General features: G+C 40.8%; 1 protein-coding gene across 1 annotated transcript in view; it reads right to left on the bottom strand.

Moving 5' to 3' along the window:
* Positions 1–7,579: 7,579 nt before the first annotated feature.
* The window catches only part of LOC120775172 (serine-rich adhesin for platelets), an 85,250-nt gene continuing 74,984 nt past the window's right edge, over positions 7,580–17,845 (bottom strand). The window contains exons 2-6 of the mRNA XM_040105223.1: positions 13,198–14,410; positions 12,915–13,128; positions 12,158–12,846; positions 8,059–8,261; positions 7,580–7,922 (exon numbers count right to left, since the gene is read on the bottom strand). Coding sequence (XP_039961157.1) covers positions 7,599–7,922; positions 8,059–8,261; positions 12,158–12,846; positions 12,915–13,128; positions 13,198–14,410 — 2,643 coding nt within the window. The 3' untranslated portion in view covers positions 7,580–7,598. The remainder of the gene's footprint in view (positions 7,923–8,058; positions 8,262–12,157; positions 12,847–12,914; positions 13,129–13,197; positions 14,411–17,845) is intronic.

Below are 17,845 nucleotides of genomic sequence, written 5' to 3'. Positions count from 1 at the left end.
GGTGGGCTTTAATCTTTCACACAGTACGCTCGATAGATCCTTATAAGCGATGTTGAGGAGGATTATCCCACGGTAGTTGGGTTGGGCAGTGCACACTTAAATTCCAATCGTCGGGCGTGCTTTCGTCCGCCGCTTTAATGTTGTTCAGACGGGTAATTGCTATTCAAACTTCTTCATTGTCGGACAATGCAACGTCCACTCCATCGTCATTGAATGGGGAATTGGGTTCACCATCTCCTGGTGTTATGCTTTCTCTGCATTCAGCAGGTTGGAGAAGTGTTCCCTCCATAATTCTAGAGTGCTCTGGCCATCAGTCACTAGATCACCTCTGGGGGTTTTCCAATAGTAAACAATAAACCACCTTGTCCAGCTCTTCGTACTCACGCATTTCGGCCTCTCTTTTTTGTCTGCAAATGCGTCATGCTTCCCTCAACTATCGGTGTGGTCGATGGTAATGTTGTGAGGTTGGCAGTCTGTTTTCTCTCCACTGCGACACGGCACTCCTCATCGTAAAAGCTGTTCTTTTGCCTTTTCCGAAAAACAATGATTGCGATTGCAACTGTACGTAAGGAGCTTGAAATACCGTCCCACAGTTCCCTTATATCGACTTGCTGGTTTAGTGCTCTCAGAGGGCAGAAGTGCAAGTCTAGTAGAAAATCGTTCGGTTGCCTGTTGTAATTGCAGCTTCTCGACCTTTCTTGTGTTCGTTAATGTGCTTGTGGTGGTTGGTGTCGACGTTAGAATCTTAACCATGTTTAAAATCCTGGAGACGTATCTTCTTTCTATCACAACATGATCGATCTGGTTGGAGGCTTTTCGATCCGGAGACAGCCAGGTAGGTTGATGAATTTTCCTACGCTGCAATCTTGTAATACAGGTAACCATATTTCGGGCCCCGGCGAAGGAGATTAGTCTCAACCCATTTGGGGTTGACCGTTGTGCCAAAGATACCTTCTTTGCCCACCCTGACGTTAAAATTGCCAAGCACGATTTTGACATTGTGGCGGGGGCAGCTCCCATAGGTGCGCTCCAAACGCTCATAGAATACATCTTTGGACACTTCGTCCTTCTCTTCAACTGGAGCGTGGGCGCAAATCAGTGATATGTTGAAGAACTTCACCAGGACTCGGCGAAAGAGAATACCACACCGATTTTGGCCTCCTTTATATGGCCACTGTAGTAATTGTCACAAGTACCTACTCGTCTCAGTCCTTCTACCATTTCCATTGCACTTCTTGGACGGCAGTGATGTCAGCCTTTACTTTTACGAGGACATCAACCAGCTGGTCAGCGCCACAATCCTAATCAAGGTACCGCACATTCAAGGTGTATGCCCTTAAATCGTTATCTTTAATTCGTTTGATATTATCGTCATCAAAAAAGGTCTCTCGTCCAAGGCTGTTGTTTCCTTTACATTGGGAGCGTTTTTTACTTGGCGGGTCTCAAACCCAGCCCACAATGTGTGTGTGGCGCTCCGTCTTGTGGGAAATAGAGATCGCCTACATGGACCTCATTAAATTTCGAGAAAAAAACCAGTCAACAACCTGTTATAACGCTCGTTTTGATGGTAGTGGCATTTCCTGCTCATTTCGAAAGAACGAAAATTTTAGGGATGCAATTGAGTTTCCTGAGCCACACGAGGATTTTACACACTCCAATAGCGACAATTTTGTTTGTTGTCGAAGCTATCAAGCTAGGAATGGAACTCAAAAATAAAAATATTTGTCGATTACAGTAGCCACCGAAGAACGTGAATTTGCTGTCTGACAAAATCACGGATGAGCATTGCTGAGAGAAAGTGGTTCAATGGACCTCTTGCATTTTACTCTGGACTAGAAAGACTTTGAGGAACTGGTTGAGGATCGAGCTCATTACGCGGAGAATGTGAGAATACTTATACATTCAATTAGAAAATGTTTCAAAACTAAAACTAAAGTCAAAGTCAAAATTGATTAAACTTTTCGAAATCTTTTATTTATTATAATAATTTGTGATGTAATTATATTAAGTTGTATTTTTATACAGTATATACTGCAAGTTACGTAAAAATATTTCAATACGCTATGGAACACAAGTAAAATATGATAATAAGAGGTCAACTACATAAAATTTCTTCATGAAACAATATAGAATAACGAACCATTTTCCAAGATAAGTAAATAAATATTTTCGAAACTAAATAACTTTCCAGCTAAAACTTAGTAATATTTACAGAACCTAGAACTTATACTTAAGTGGAGCTTAAGTGAAGGATATCAGTATTTATAGTAAAGCATTTTGTAATCTTAGGAGGTGAGTTAATTGAAACCGAATGGGTATAAGATTTATGGGTTTAAGATTCAGATTTAGATTCAGATTAGATCTTAATATTTATGGGTTTAAGATTTAGGTGTAGTTATTTAGATACATGCTCACCATATTTATATTAACATTTCAATCCATGTGCGCTAATATTCATCAAATAAGTTCCTTCATAAAGGAGGACCCAACCTTATTTTGTAATCGATTGTAATATTTACGGCTTTGAGTTAAGTTTTTAGCTTGAGATCAGTGAGTTCATGCTGAAATACATCAGAACAGTGGCGTATTTTGCATAAATTGACAATTTTCAATTTTGTTTTATTTTATAATTTATTGTTTTATTATTTAAAATTATTTATACTTTGCTTCGGCCTAATTCATATTTGGTTACTCTTACGCTTATGGATTTCTTTTTTAACTTTTATTGAATCGTCTCGACTTGCTCAATTTTATTTCAATAGTAATTATAACGTTTAATAACTACTGTAAAAATAACACACAACTATTTCTATTACCTATGGCTTACATAATTACTTGTAATAATCATATGAACGGTTTCCGTAAAGAAATTGACGGTAACTGACGGTCTCGAAATCGCACATTTTGGCATTGGCATTCCGTTTACAGGCTTTTATGTATGTATATTCATATATTTATACATAAGTATAAACTCACAAACATATTTTTATTTAAATTTTAGATTTAATAATATTATAGTTTCCGAAGTTTGGCATTTTTTATTCAAGTTCTATGCAGAGAATTAAAATAAAATCAAATAGTTAAAGAAATGTTAATATTACTTGGTAAAAAAGGAGCAGATTTCAAACTAAAAGTCTGTACGAAAAAATTTTAACTGATAAGAAATTAAAGCTTTTGACTTTCCCAGAATTGAATTTTGTGCAAAGCGGGATGTAAGTCAATGGTCGAGGTCGAGAAATTCTTAATATTTTAAGGAAAGCATTTATTGTCAAATAAAAAAAAACGATTATAACGGATCATCCAAATAAAGGTACTTTTTTCAATAGCCGTTTTTGACAGATCACGCGCGAGTCGTGTCAAGCTGTCATGATATTTTTGTTCAGTATTTTTTGGCATTTCATTGTGGAAAGACTTTCACCTGAACAACACTTACAAATCGTTCTACTTATTAACTAAGTTCAAGTTGTGTAAAAATGTGTTTCGAGCGCTTCGCTCAATTTATGGTCAACTCATATACACGAAGACCGTGGAGAGGCGTTTCGACGCCTCTCGCAGCAACACTTTTCAACATTTTCTTGATCTAGAAGCAAGAACACCTCCTAAAAAGCCACCACAGTATGTCTCACTCTATGGAAGTCATGAAACGGATTTTTTGATGAAGAATAATGTAGGTAGGTATGAGTACTGCCACTTTGGGCTCAATTTCCATAGGTGGAATAAAGAATTAAAAAAAATCATTAAGTTTGTTTCTTAACTGGTAAATATTACTAGCTACTATACTAAACAGAAAACGACTGTAACAAACTAGAGAGGGATCACTACAGATAGCGGTCACGTCAGGAGCAGCACAATTATTCATTTTAGGCCCAGACTTGTGGAACATCAGCTACGACACTACACTAAAACTCGAAAATCCAGACGAATCGTATTTAATTGGTTACGCGGACGACATTGCAGCAGATATTACAGCACGAGATATAGAAGAAGTGCAGAGACAGCTTAATCAGGTCATGATACGGACGCAAGCATGACTCGACTTCCGAAACCTCCTGCTCGCTACGGAAAAAAAACAGAGTTACTATTGCTAACAAATACAAGGACACAAAAAGCAGTAAACTACCTAGGCGTAAGACAGGATCTCAGACTAAACTTCTGGATACAAATCCAGCACGCCACCGGAAAGGCATCGAAAATCACTGCCAACTTAGCAGACCCACATCGGGCCCCAGGCAAGAAAAAAGAAGAGAAAAAAAGAGGGCGTAAGGTAGTGGCAAGAGTGCACCTCACCGCAGCCCTTAGAGTTGCAGCAGGCTACCGCGATGATGTCAGGCGATGCAATATTAGTTATAAGCGTTAATGCCCCAATTGACCTTCTGGCATCCGAAAGAAAAAAGCTGTGGGAGTTAAAGAAAACATCTTAAAATAACAACAGCGAAATAGAAGAAATAAAGAAAGATACCATAACAACATTGCAACAAAGATGGGAGAATGAAAGTCGCGCCAAATGGGCGACCACGCTAATAAAAAACTTATACTTATGGACAAGTCGTAAATTTGGTGAAGTCGACTTTTACACAATCCAGCTGTTATCCGGTCACGGATACTTCAAAAAGTAACTCCATAGAATGGAAAGAGTCGAAGACTCGGCAGAAGACGTCGCTGCACACACATTTTTTGAATGTGGCATGTGAAATCGATGGCAGAAGACCTGGTTGGCACATTAACAGCGGACAATTTAATCAACGTAATGCTGGAGAGTGAAGCAAACTGGAGGATTATCCTGAAATTCGCAGCAATAAGCGTGACCTGGACGCAGGAGCGCAGATTTAAATCTCTCAATGAGAAAAATGGAACGCCACCCTGATGTAATGCAAATGTGGTTCCAAGGTGGGCGACGGTTGCTTAGAGGGGGAGTTTTTAGTGATCTGCAAGTGGCACAAACCGTTGCTGTGACTCACCCGCACAAAAAAAAATATTACCTGCTAGACAAAAAGCGTTTCCTAACCTCAAAAAACTGAAAAAGCTGAAAAGAACACAAGGGAATTGTTTATAGCATAAAGGGGTATACCAAAATCGCTATTTTGACATTGATCGGTCAATTGCATGGTAGCATCACTGTGGCATAGATCCGACCTGAGCAATTTTTTTTTAAGTTTGTACCGTTGCCAAATTTCAGATCGATATTTCAAAAACTGAGCAACTATGTATTGTAGTTTGCTTATATACATTCAGACGAACGGATAGACATACGAGCATGGCTAAATTGACTCAGCCTGTCATGTTAATCATTTATGTATATATATCTTATAAGTCTCCGATATTTTATACTGAGTCAAGTGGCAAACTTAATAAATGTTGTTCAGCATATAAAAAATAAAACATTAACGAAATTAATAAAAAATAATAATTAATAAAAAAATATAATTGATAAAAAACAATAATAAATAAAAACAAAAAATGGGAAAGAAGTAAAATTAGCGACGGGCGCATTGTTTGCAAATTTTTGGCAATTCGAGTCTGCCATAAACTCAAACGCAATCTGCTTAGAACTATTTTCAACTTGCTTATGGTTAATGCAAAGTAACTTTTCATCAAACTAATATAAATTTTAGTTGAAACATTATTATCAGTAATTATACGTACTAATTTGAATTCTATGTGATTACAGCAAATTTCTAAATGGCAGCCACTCCCCTAATTACTCACAATATAACAAAATATTGACGTACCATTACAACTACACACACATATTATATCTAAACTACATACATACATATATATGTATATATGTATATCTAATTAAAATCTGTCATATCCCGGTAATGGGTGTCACATATGCGCCCAGCACAAGCGCCGCTCAGCGCATGCTTTGTGTAAATATTCAGTCAACTTTGTTTTTGCTTTTAAGCGCATTTTGGACAATTTTTAATTGCATAGTCAATTTACAAAGCAATTTAATGGACAATGTGCAATGCAATTTTTTTTTGGTTTGATTACAATACTTAATATTATTCGCTTACAAAATAGGGTATGTGTTTTAAAAGTCATACCTTATGATCGTTGAATAATTACTGCATAACCACAATTGAAATGGATGGCAAACATTTGCTGCGCTCCTTAATGCATGCACACACACATACATATATGGAAAGTAAAATAACTTTAAAACCGCTCAACAACGCGCATATGACTTGCTTGTTGCATGATGAGCATTGAATTGAATTTAAAATTTTGCAACTAAAACTAAACGTTGTTGTACTTTAAAAGAGGGCGTTGTGTGGGAGCGCGCAGCTATGGGCGGGCACTGTACTTAATACTGAGCATTTTATCTTTAATTTCTATTTTTTTATTTTTTGCGCTATACAGGGTGCTAAATAGCAGCTAGGAGCTTGGCCGATGCTTGCTGACAGTCGGTTCTACGTAAACGGAACGGACCCGGTGTTTTTATGCGGTCAACTACGGTCAACTCGTCAACTAAAACAACAACAACATGATTGATACTGACGCTTAAACGCGCTTTTAGGTGCTGCGCTGGTTGTTGTTGTCGCCGAGCAAGTCCTCAATAGCGCCAGTGAGACGTCCTTTGCTCAGCGCATCCACGAGCATGCGCAGACGTTCCTCACGCTCCGAATGGCGACGCTCCAACGACGAAACCTGCGTTTACGTAAGACAAAACAAAAACAAAACATTAAACATTGGCTGTTAAAAATTGTTATTAAACTGCAATTAACCTACAAATATACAGTTATACGCTTAAATGAATAACTTTAATTTCGAACATGAATAATTTTTAAGCGGCAACGTTACAAAGTCGTATTTAACTAGCAAAATATTATGTCGTAATACTTAGTTAAGTATGGTTGAGCAACATACAAGCACATTACTACTTTCGAGATCGAACGCTGAAGTGGTAAGAAGCGCAGCACAACAACAATATATCAAACAAAATATTATTATGTAAAAGTTAATTAGTTGCGCTCGTATATTAAATGATAAATGACCGAAAGAGCGCGAAGAAATGCGTAGCAGCGAATGAACTGTTAACAATTAAAGCAAAGCGGAAGGAAGCGTCAGCAAAAAGCAAAGCGTACATGAAAAATACCGCTTTAAAAATCATAAAAATGCGCAAAATTACAATTACAAAAATACAATACATATCACAGACATATATACATATGTATACATGTATGTATAGTATGTGCGACAAAAATCATAACAATCATAAATAATAAGATTTCCAAAGAAAATAGACTATAAGCATTGTGCCAAACATTATATGGCAATTAAAAAGCAACAAAAATCACATAAACGCCAACAAAAGCGAATAAATTCATTTATAAGTACGTTGTCGCATATTACACGCTTGAGTTTTGCTGTTGCATTATGACGCTTGTAAAAGTTTTGCACTTCATATGATTGTATTTAATTGATTTTTTTATAATTTTTTTTTTTTTATTTTTTATATTTTTTTTTTTTTTAATTTTTTATATTTTTTTTAGTTTTTAATTTTTAAATATATTTTATTATTTTTGATTTTTTTTTTTAATTTTAATTTTTTTTAATATTTTTATTCGTGCGCTTTTCTTGTGCTCGGACATTCAGTGGCGCGTATGCTTTTTGCTAGACTTCTTTTTCTTTTTCACTGTTACCGGGCTAACATTGTCGCTATGGCAGCTTTCCAACGCCGCTTTACATTCAGTTTGCAATGCTGCGCTGCATTCGCTTATGCTGCTGTTATCTAGCAGACTAGCAGTGCTCGTGCCACTCACCTTGGCTTTCAGCGCATAGTAGTCAACTGGCAATTTGCGGCGTTTTTGTGTGGCAAATGCTTCGTCGCGCTCGTTGAGCCGTTGTTGTAGTACGCGTACCGTTTCATGACACGAGGCCAACTCACGTTCATGGGCACTCTGCAGGGTCTTCAGCTGTTTAAAATGACAAAGTGTGATACTTCTTTAGTGAATATGTAAAATATGCATACTTTAAAGTATTTTTATTTTAGTGAAAAATTGCTTGAAATGGCATTAGCAAGCAAGCAAGTAATTCTTATGTTGCACTCACATCGTTCAAACGCTTGTCATGTAGTATTTTATAATCCGATTCCAGCAGCTTGAGTTTGTTTTGCGCCTCACGCAACGTTTGACTCTCTGTGGTAGCGGGCATTTGGTCGCTGTGCGCTTGGTTGTGATGCAGTGCCTCGTGACTACGCCGTGCGATATTTAAGCACGTATAGCTGTTCCACTGTGACTTGTCGGATTTTTGTGCTATTTTGTGGGGAATAGAGAAAAGAAGAAATTTTGTAAAAATTTGCGAACAAAAGTTTCTATAGATATGTAAACAGAACAAAAAATTTTGTAAACAATCGATAAGTCGATAATTTTTATAGCCTGAACAGGGTGTATAAAGTCTGCCATAAAGTTTTTAATACCCAGAAGAAAACGCATGACGAGATGAGTCGATTTATCCATGTCCGTTTGTCTGTCCATCTGTCTGAATATAGACGAACTCGTCCCTCAGTTTTTGAGATAACGCTCTGAAATTTTGCACATAAGAAACTGTTCATTTGTCGGAACCGCCGATATCGGACCACTATATCATATAGCTACCATACAAACTAAACGATTGAAATCAAGTATCTTCACGAAATTCGGGATGGGTTATTTCCTAAGACAATAATGTAATGAAGAGGGAAGCGACCCGTATTTGCAGACAAAAAAAGAGAGAGGCCGAAATGCGCGAGTATGAAGAGCTTGACAACCTGGCCGACAGGCGACTAACAGAAGGTTTCAAAACCGGAGCATACTCTTGTAGAACCCCCAGAGGTGATCTGAAATTATGAAGGGAACACTTCTCTAGCTAACAAGTGAAAGCATAACACCAGGAGATAGTGAACCTGATTCCCTAATCGATGAAGATGCCACTGCCTGTCCATAAAAAAGTTCGAATAGCAATTACCCGTCTGTAGAACACCTACAGCGGCGGTGGCCGATGGATCGCCGGCCAAGCTATTCAAATACGGCGACAAAGAACTGATAAGGAGGATACATAAGCTTCTTTGTAGAATATGGTCGGACGAAAGCAAGCCCGACGATTGGAATTTAAGCCACTACAAAGTGGGAAAAGTTTCCTAAACTATATTCTATAAGGTTTTATCGAGCCTGGAAAATCAGCAACTGACCATGCACCAAATCTAGAAAAAAGCTCGTGAAAAGAGGGCCGACACACCACCTCTTTGTCGATTTCAAAGCAGCTCTTGACAGTACAAAAAGGAGTTACCTTCATGCCGCTATGTTTGAATTTGAACAACACAAAAAGCTCTGTTAGAATTGGGAAGGACCTCTCTCTCTCGATAACAAACGTGGTTATAGATAAGACGACTCCCTATCGTGTGACTTGTTCAACCTACTTCTGAAGAAAATAATTCGAACTGCAGAACTAAACAAAGAAGGTACCATCTTCGACAAGAGTGCACAACTGCTGGCGTATGCTGACGATATTAATATCATTGGCCTTACCAACCGCGCCGGTAGTTCTGCTTTCTCCAGAATGGATAAGGCAGCGAAGCAAATGGGTCTAGTGGTGAACGAGGGCAAGACGAAACAAACAGCCATCGCACTCGCGACTTGTCTCTCACGTCATTGCTGATAGTCATAACTTCGAAATCGTAGACAATTTCGTCTATCTTGGAACCAGCATTAACGCCAACAATAATGTCAGCCTCGAAATCCAACGCAGAATAACTCTTGCCAACAGGTGCTACCCCGGAATCCGTAGGCAATTGTGAAGTAAAGTTCTCTCTCGACGAACAATGACCAAATTCTACAAGTCCCTCATCATCTCCGTCCTGCTACATGGTTCCTAGGTATGGACGATGACAACTTTAGGAGTTTTCGAGAGAAAGTTTGTGAGGAAGATTTATGGTTCTTTCCACATTGGCAACGGCGAATACCGCAGTCAATGGAACGATGAGCTTTACGAGATATAGTTCAGCGAATTAAGAAGACAGCGGCTACGCTGGCTAAGTCATGTCGCCCAGCTCTGAGAGTATTTGACGCAGTAGCCACCGGGGGAAGCAGAGGAAGAGGAAGACCTTCACTCTGTTGGAAATACCAGTTGGAGGACCTGGCTACACTTGGAACGTCTGGTGTGTTTAACGTGGGTACTTACTGACGACAGTCTTACCCCACGGCGCTCAAAAGCACAGTGGATCAAGCCAATGCGTTGATCAGCGCCCTGAGAATGCTAAGCATTTTCAGTACCAATTGGCAGTGTGGAATGAACACACTAACCACCCTGATAGGGTTAGAGGCCCATCTAAAACCTCTGCCGTGCTTTGGGTCCGAATCTCAGATTGGCGCCAAATAGCGAAAAGGAAGAACGACTGACGCGCTGTTGCAAATTCGGCTATAACCACGTAAGCGGTGTCTACGCCAATTAAGAAGGAGAAGATCCGTTCATATCAAGGCTCAAAAAAACCTTCATACGGTTACAATGTTGTTTTAATAATAATGCCGTACAAAAGACCTCTCTCTTAGTAACATAATATGGACCTTTTTTGTTAGAAATTTCTTGGGTGTTCGTGAGTGAACCGAACCGCAGATGCTGTTATCAAATAATTAATATTGTATAGAATTTAAAATATATACATACATATCTACATATATCACTTTCTAAAATATTTTCCTGAGAAAACACAAATTCCAAATTTGTCATTGACTAAGGTCGCCGTTCGACGTGCTTTTATTTTATGTTATATACGAAAATATACAATATCAACTATTTTGTTTACTTTATTTGCTTTAACTAATTCGCTCAAGCTTGTTTCTTCCCCTACTAACAAGCGCCGCATCACATTAGTTTACAGTGCTAAAGCACCCAGCCACTTTCTTCGCCCACAAACAATCAACACAACACATACAGACACAAATTTATGCGCGTAAATTTCACCGCAGCAAAACGCGTGTACCTCAGTGACATCTTCTTATGCAGATCAATGCACTATTATGCCACTAACCCCACCCACCCGTTCACCACAAACACTCACATCTGTCAATGTCTTATTCAAGTGTGGCTGAAGTTTCTTCTTTTGGTCACTAAAAAATTATGCAGCAATTTAAAATTTTAATTTCTTCCCGCTACCAAGCGAATAAATAAATTGTACACATAAAACAAAAAAAAAAAACAATTAACAAAACGTTACATAATAAGCAAAGCGATTAATTTTGAAAACATCGTCAAAGTAGCCGCTGAATAACGAATTAATTAAAAAATCGAATATAAGCCGGTAATAAATGTGTAAAAACAAAAGCAATAAGCTACGGGTATTGTCAAGAAGACACACCGAAGAGCCTGCTACTTTCGCTTTCAAAACAAAACTTTTTCTTTCGACGCAAAGACACAGACAGACAGCAACACACAGCTAAAAAAAAACACAACTAAAAATAAAAGAAAACAAAACAATGCACACTTTATAGAGGTTATTAACAATAGACAAAGCCAAATGGAGATGATCAATACGCCACGCTGCGTTGACTGCTACAAAATGTTGCGTTCGCTGACATAATAGAGTGAGCGTGTAACGCGTGCAGTTTGCGTCGCATTGCTGCCGCTGGCAATGATAACGGCGACCACAGTGGCATTTAAACGCGACGCACGTGGCGAAGGTGTGCTAATGGATAATAAAACAAAAACGAAACTATACGTTATCTATGCCAAGTAAATTTTACATGCGCGATTGAAAGAAGCTACTACGCACGTACATATATACTTTTGTACATGTTGCGCCGCCGCCCTTCGCTGCGCACAACGCGCAGAAAAAAAACTCACCCAAGTGTATTGCACAAGCGCGACGGCTGTAACGGCATTTGAACACACTCAAGTAATCAATTTCCCATTTCTATGTACAAGTATGCGATCGAGCAGAGAAAGTCAATTAATCAACGGCATAAATGTACTCTTCACCAGCAAACAGTGGGAGTTCACGCTAACGCCACGCGGCGCGCAACCTAACATTAAATAATCGAAAATGTCCATTAGTGGAAAATTTGGCAGCGGTGCTGGGAAGCAAGCGCTTACTGAACGCCTGCACGTGCAGCGCGTTACTTATTAATACACACTACAGTTACTTATATATACATACATTCAAAGCGCACATGCTCACCCTCTTTCTCGCGTTGCAATTTCTTTATTGTCTTCTTGCACTCCTCCAATTCGCGCGTCAGCCGTTGCATGGCCTTGTCCTTGATCGCCAAATCGACGCGCATGCCGCGTATGGTGGCCAGCAAGTGTGCATCCTCTTTGGCCGCTGCGTGTGCGTGATGTGCGGAAATTGTCAAATCCGAATGTGAGACAGGCAGTTTCGATGCAAGCGCCGAGCTGAGTGTGCCCATGGCGGTGGCGAACGGTTTGCGTATGCCGCTTTGTTTTGAGTTTGGCCGTGAGGTGTTGGGCGTTGAATTGGCGGTGCTGCTGGTACTTGAACTTGCCGAATGTACGGCGCTCGAGGTGCCAATGGTGTTGGTGCTGTGATCGCGTGTATGCTTCGTTTGTACCGTTTGTGTGCCGGTAGTGTTGGTGCTGCTGTTGTTCGCACTGGCATTGGCATTAGCATTGGCATAGGTGGTGGTGGTGGCAGTGTTGCTGGCGCTGCCTCTTTCGCCAGTTGTGTTTACACTAGCGCATTTGGTTATATCGCCGCTGCAGCCTGCCTCCTGCTCAACGGCCACGACATTGGCATCGGTTTGCGTGCAATTGTTGTAGTAGCTCTCAGCCTTCTTGGAGACAAAGTAGTCCAGTGTGCGCACTTGCGATTCGATCTTTTCGTTCAGTTTCGTATTGATCTCCTGGAGGCTGTTCGCATGTTGATTTCCAAATTAAAAAGTATTAATTTGGCGTGTGAATTCTTTAACACAACTTACCTGAGCACTTGTGTTTCCAGATCGGCTATGTGCGTCTCATATTTGGACTGTACTGAGTTGAAGCGCGCCTGCACATTTGCGAGTATTTGTTGTGCTTTTAAGTCTTGCTCCTTGGCATCCGACTCCAACTGCGCTATACGCTGCTCCAAGAGTTTGCGACTGTTGACATTCTCCTGGTCATTGCTCGCGCATTTGCCGGAATTTTTGGAAGCAACTATAAAATAAGTCCAAAATTTAGTTTTCATGCTTTTAAGCCCTAACTTAACTATTATGTGGGACTCACCTATTAGCGCCGACACCGAGTCCGGATGCTTGCGCATCAGTATACGCTCCATTTCACGGCACTGTCGCTGCAGATCTTGTATGGTTTTGGCATCTTTGTCTTTTTGTTCCTGCGTACGCTTCCTGTCCTGTCGGCTCTCCTCCAGTTCACCCTGCAGCGTTTTCTGCAAGTTCAACGCCTCATCGCGATCGGCGCGCGCAGTTTGCAGCTCGGTACGCAATATATTGGCACATTCGTTCAGATGTTGCACATCCAACTTAAGCATTTCCGACTCTTCCTGCAGTTTCGTGTTACTTTCACGCAGATCTCGATGTAGCTGCGACAGTGAATCGTGTTGTATGCGTAACGATTTGAGACGTTCTTCGGTGTCCTTTAGTTTCTCCTGCAATTGTTCGATTTCGTGCTTTAGCGCATGCTCTCGTCCCACATTCGCCGCAAAGGGTTCAATGGGCGAGGTGAGCGCGGAGATCATGTGCTTGGGTGACGAGTTTACGGACTTGTCACAGTACGTTTTGGCCGGTAACGGTGTGGAAAGCACTCTGTGGGGACTGTACGGACCAGGCGTGCACGACTGTGAGGATTGCGTTTGGCTGATGCCGCTGTCTGGCGTGGTCATCGAAGAGCGTTGTGCGCCTGTGCAGTAACCACCCGAGCTACGTCGTTCCAGCATGCTGGGACTGCTATGTTGCATGCCGCCGAAGTTGAGTGGGTTGCGACGTGCCGGACTGCCGCCGATCAACTGCATATGTGTTTGTGATGCGTAGTTGACGCTGTGCGCTTGCTGTGTGCTGGATAATGATTGTTGTTGTTGTGTCTGCTGCAGCATTGCATCGAAACTAGGTCGACGTGCCATCACGTTTACGCTGCCGTCTTCACTTTGTTTTAATTTTGTTGGCGCGGCGATACGTAATGACGTCGACATAACGGATGATGATGATGACACGGACAAATGCCCCGTATAAAAGGTTGTTGTGGTTGTTGTTGCAGTATTGGCGGCATTCTCAGCGGTATTAGCATCCAGTGAACTGCCGTCGGCACTCAAAGTGTCGGCGTCGCCACTCGGTTCGTCTTCGAGTTCGTTGGAGTAGTTGTTTGCCGACACTTCATCCAACGCGTTCGACCCACTTGAACGCGCATTGTTGACCTCTAACGGCTGCCCTTCATCATTCAATATTAGATCAATGTTTTCAATACCTTCAGTGATTTCCTCCATCTGTTAGCGGTAAGCGTGTTGGGAAGAGAAGAAAAATTAAAATATTTTAGTTGTTGCCCACTTCAACGTCAATAAAAAATGATCGGAAAATGTAATGGCTGCCCTAAAGCTAAAGTTATTAGAAAATAACCGTTAGACGTCGGGACGAGTACCCATTTCAGTTTACTCATTCTACATTTTCCTTAATTTTTTTAAGATTCCTATACAGACAGATTGTGTGTATGTAATCGTAGGTATGCTACATATGTAAGAGCTCGTTTGGAAATATCAACTGAAGCTGAAGGCTGCTGGCAGCATCGATAATAATCATGTTGCACGTACAGTCAGTGCGATGGGCGTACAACATGTGAAAGCGAAATCCAGTCAATTTTCGTAATTGCAAATCACCGTCAGCAGCCATTTCTCACCCATAGAAAGGGCGTTTCCTTAAAGATTGTGGTAACTACGCCCACATCTCTCCGACTGTTAACAGACTTTGTGAAAATTTCTCATGTTGCGCGCCGCAAGTGCATTGCGTAATGGCAAATCGATTATAATTGAACCTGTCGAGGCAGAATTAAAGTACTAAGGCAAGCATTAGAGCGGCTGAGGTGCATTCGCTGCATTAAAGTTGATTTGATGGCGATTTAAGCGCTTTAAAGTAGTCGGTCTCGAGCACTTGTCTGTTGGTGTATTCGATTACACTTTAAAGATTTTGCAGCGCCGATAATAAATATTAAATATATAGTATAGGAAAATCATTAGCGTGACGAGCTGAGACGATTTATAAATGTCTAACTGTAAATGTCCGTATTAGGTCCTCAGTTTTTGAGAAAACGATCTGACATTTTCAGCGCATCGCTGCCACAAATGGGAGACATCCGTCTGCAAACGGCGGATACAGCGTAATATCTAGGGCTCATCCTGAATAGGAAAGGTTAATGGAAACCGATGGCAGATGGAAGAGAGGCATTGATTTCCTTGTACTGCTATAGGGGAGCCATTAACCAAAGATGGGATCTCTCACCAGAAGTGGTCCTCTGGTTTTACGACACCATAGTCAAGCCCATTACGTTATATGGAGCCTTTATGTGATAAAGACCACACTTGCAAAGAAACTCGAGAGCGTTCAACGAGCGGCGCTCATCAGCACTTAACGCCATTTTGTGCATACTGCCCGTAGACAACTTCGGAAGGTGTATGTCTGCGAAAGTGGCTATCAGACTCAGAGAATCTAAGTTCCTAAAAGAGCACGTGTCTGAACACTCGGAAATCCTCACTCACTTTGGCTTCATACCGGATCACATGGAGTCGCCAAACCGTACTCTGGCTGCTCCTTCTCTACCCATATACCGGCGAGGGAGATGTGGGTGCGAAGAAGCCGTTAGTGAGCTTCTTAACAGCTGAATCAAAGCTTGGGCGTAAAGTTGGTGGAGGGGTTTACTGTCAGGAGATCTCTATCAACTCCAGCTGCAGACGTCCTGACTAATCTAGTGTTTTCCAAGCAGTTCATCTACTGTTTCGGAGTTCAGCCTCCTTCCGAAAGTGACCAGTCACTCGGATAGCAGAGTGAAGATACTAGCCTTGAACTCATTAACAGTGCGTTCAGGTCTGGTCAAGGAGTGCCTAATGTAGCTATCAATAGCATCGAGTGTTTTTGTGATAAGACTGGTATGGGTATAAGTCCACAGGGGAATTGCAGAGAATTGTAAAGCTTATGAGCAAGGCACCGTAGAACCGATATCTGTTTAAAAGGAGCGGGTCGGTGTTCCCGCATCCTCTTGTGTTCTACTACTAAATAAATGGGCATCGCGGAAGCTTGGCCAGCGCTGGGCCTCAATTGTATATGCGCTTTCGTAAAAACCTTTTGTTCTGAGATCGATCGCAAGAGATCTAGTACTGTCAACAGGACATTGCCTTATTGGCACCCATGCTGTAAAGTAGGGAAGAAGATGAGGTGGAAACAAGATTATTTAAACCATTTGAGCTAAACTCCGACTAGGACACGTTAAGTTCTACCTATGAATCGATAAGTGAGGTAAATTTTACCGAACACAGTTTTAAGGAGAATAAAATAGAATGGACAATCCTCACATTCGACCCATACAAATCTCCCTGTACGGAAGGAATCATTCCATACATTTACATGGGCAATAATGGCGGTTTGGCTAACATCGACTACATGATCCTACTTTTCAAATGGGAAAGAAGGTTAAACATAGAAAAAGATGGTTGGCGTAAATGTTAGCTGCGCGCAACACTAAACATTTATGCGGATGGCTCAAAAATGGAATATGGAGTTGGTGCGAGGATATGCTGTCCAGAGTTAGGCATAAGCGGACGAAATAGTGGACGAGATTACCAAGAATGGTGTACGGCTAGCACCCTAAAATGTGACCAACATTGGGAAACCTATGCATTGTCTATACGAGGATCTGGACAGAAGAACATCAATACTCGATGGAACGAGCTACTTGGGTGCATAACTGAAAATATCATGTGCAAAATGGTAGATCGGATGTTCACAAAATTCCTATTGGCACTCGATAGAAGCGACAGGAACGTGATCGGAATACTAACTGAATTCCATCAGATATCGCAAAGGACCAAAACTGGTCTATGCGTAGCCCATTGGCCTACCAGACTAACCTAACCCATTTGTTCGATTCACCGTTTTCGTCTTCTGATCGTCATATTCGAAATGGACCCAAATTTGTATCCAGCTAAGAATTGTCAATATGACAGCATTACTTTTATTATTTGGAAACGGTTTTTTGACATTTCAACAGCAACAAAAATAATGACCATTCCCAACTGGCTGTCAGTGCAAAAAGAAATAGCAGCAGTTTCGACATTAGGATATGGTAGCAATGAAAATACAAAACTACTCTTTGGTTAGCCATATACTGTAATATGTAGATATGTTTTTAGTTATATGTAACAGCTTTGGAAATTTTTTCCAACGATCAATTTTTCTTCTACATACCACAAATGGCTGTGTGTTATTTAAAAACAATGCGAAACCACTTTCCATTTTTTCTTAAACGAGAAGAAAAGTGCTTTAAGTTAATGCCGCACAGTAGTTCACATTTCTATTATAAGCATTTAGCTACATACGTACATGTAAGTGCATTGTCTATTGTACAAAATCCAGAAAATCCACTAAGACGAACACACAGCAAGCAGTTACAACAATAAACGCTGTCACTTTCAACGATGCCGCATGCGATGCCACCACCAGCAAGCGACCGACCGACCATAATGTGCACCACCGTTGAACCAGTGCGACAAGTAAACAAAACGGCCAACTCTTTACCACTTTCAGACATCCACACAAACATATGTACATATGTAGTATAATGGCGAGTGGCCGAGTAAGTGAGCTTACAGATCGACCGCGCTGAGCAGAGTTTTTCGCTGCACCAAAGCATTAACCCATTTTTCGTCGATCGGAAC

The sequence above is a fragment of the Bactrocera tryoni genome, chromosome 4, assembly GCF_016617805.1.
Source record: "Bactrocera tryoni isolate S06 chromosome 4, CSIRO_BtryS06_freeze2, whole genome shotgun sequence".
Taxonomy (NCBI): domain Eukaryota; kingdom Metazoa; phylum Arthropoda; class Insecta; order Diptera; family Tephritidae; genus Bactrocera; species Bactrocera tryoni.
Note: the sequence above shows the minus strand (reverse complement) of the source record. Positions and strands in the feature narration are given on the sequence as shown.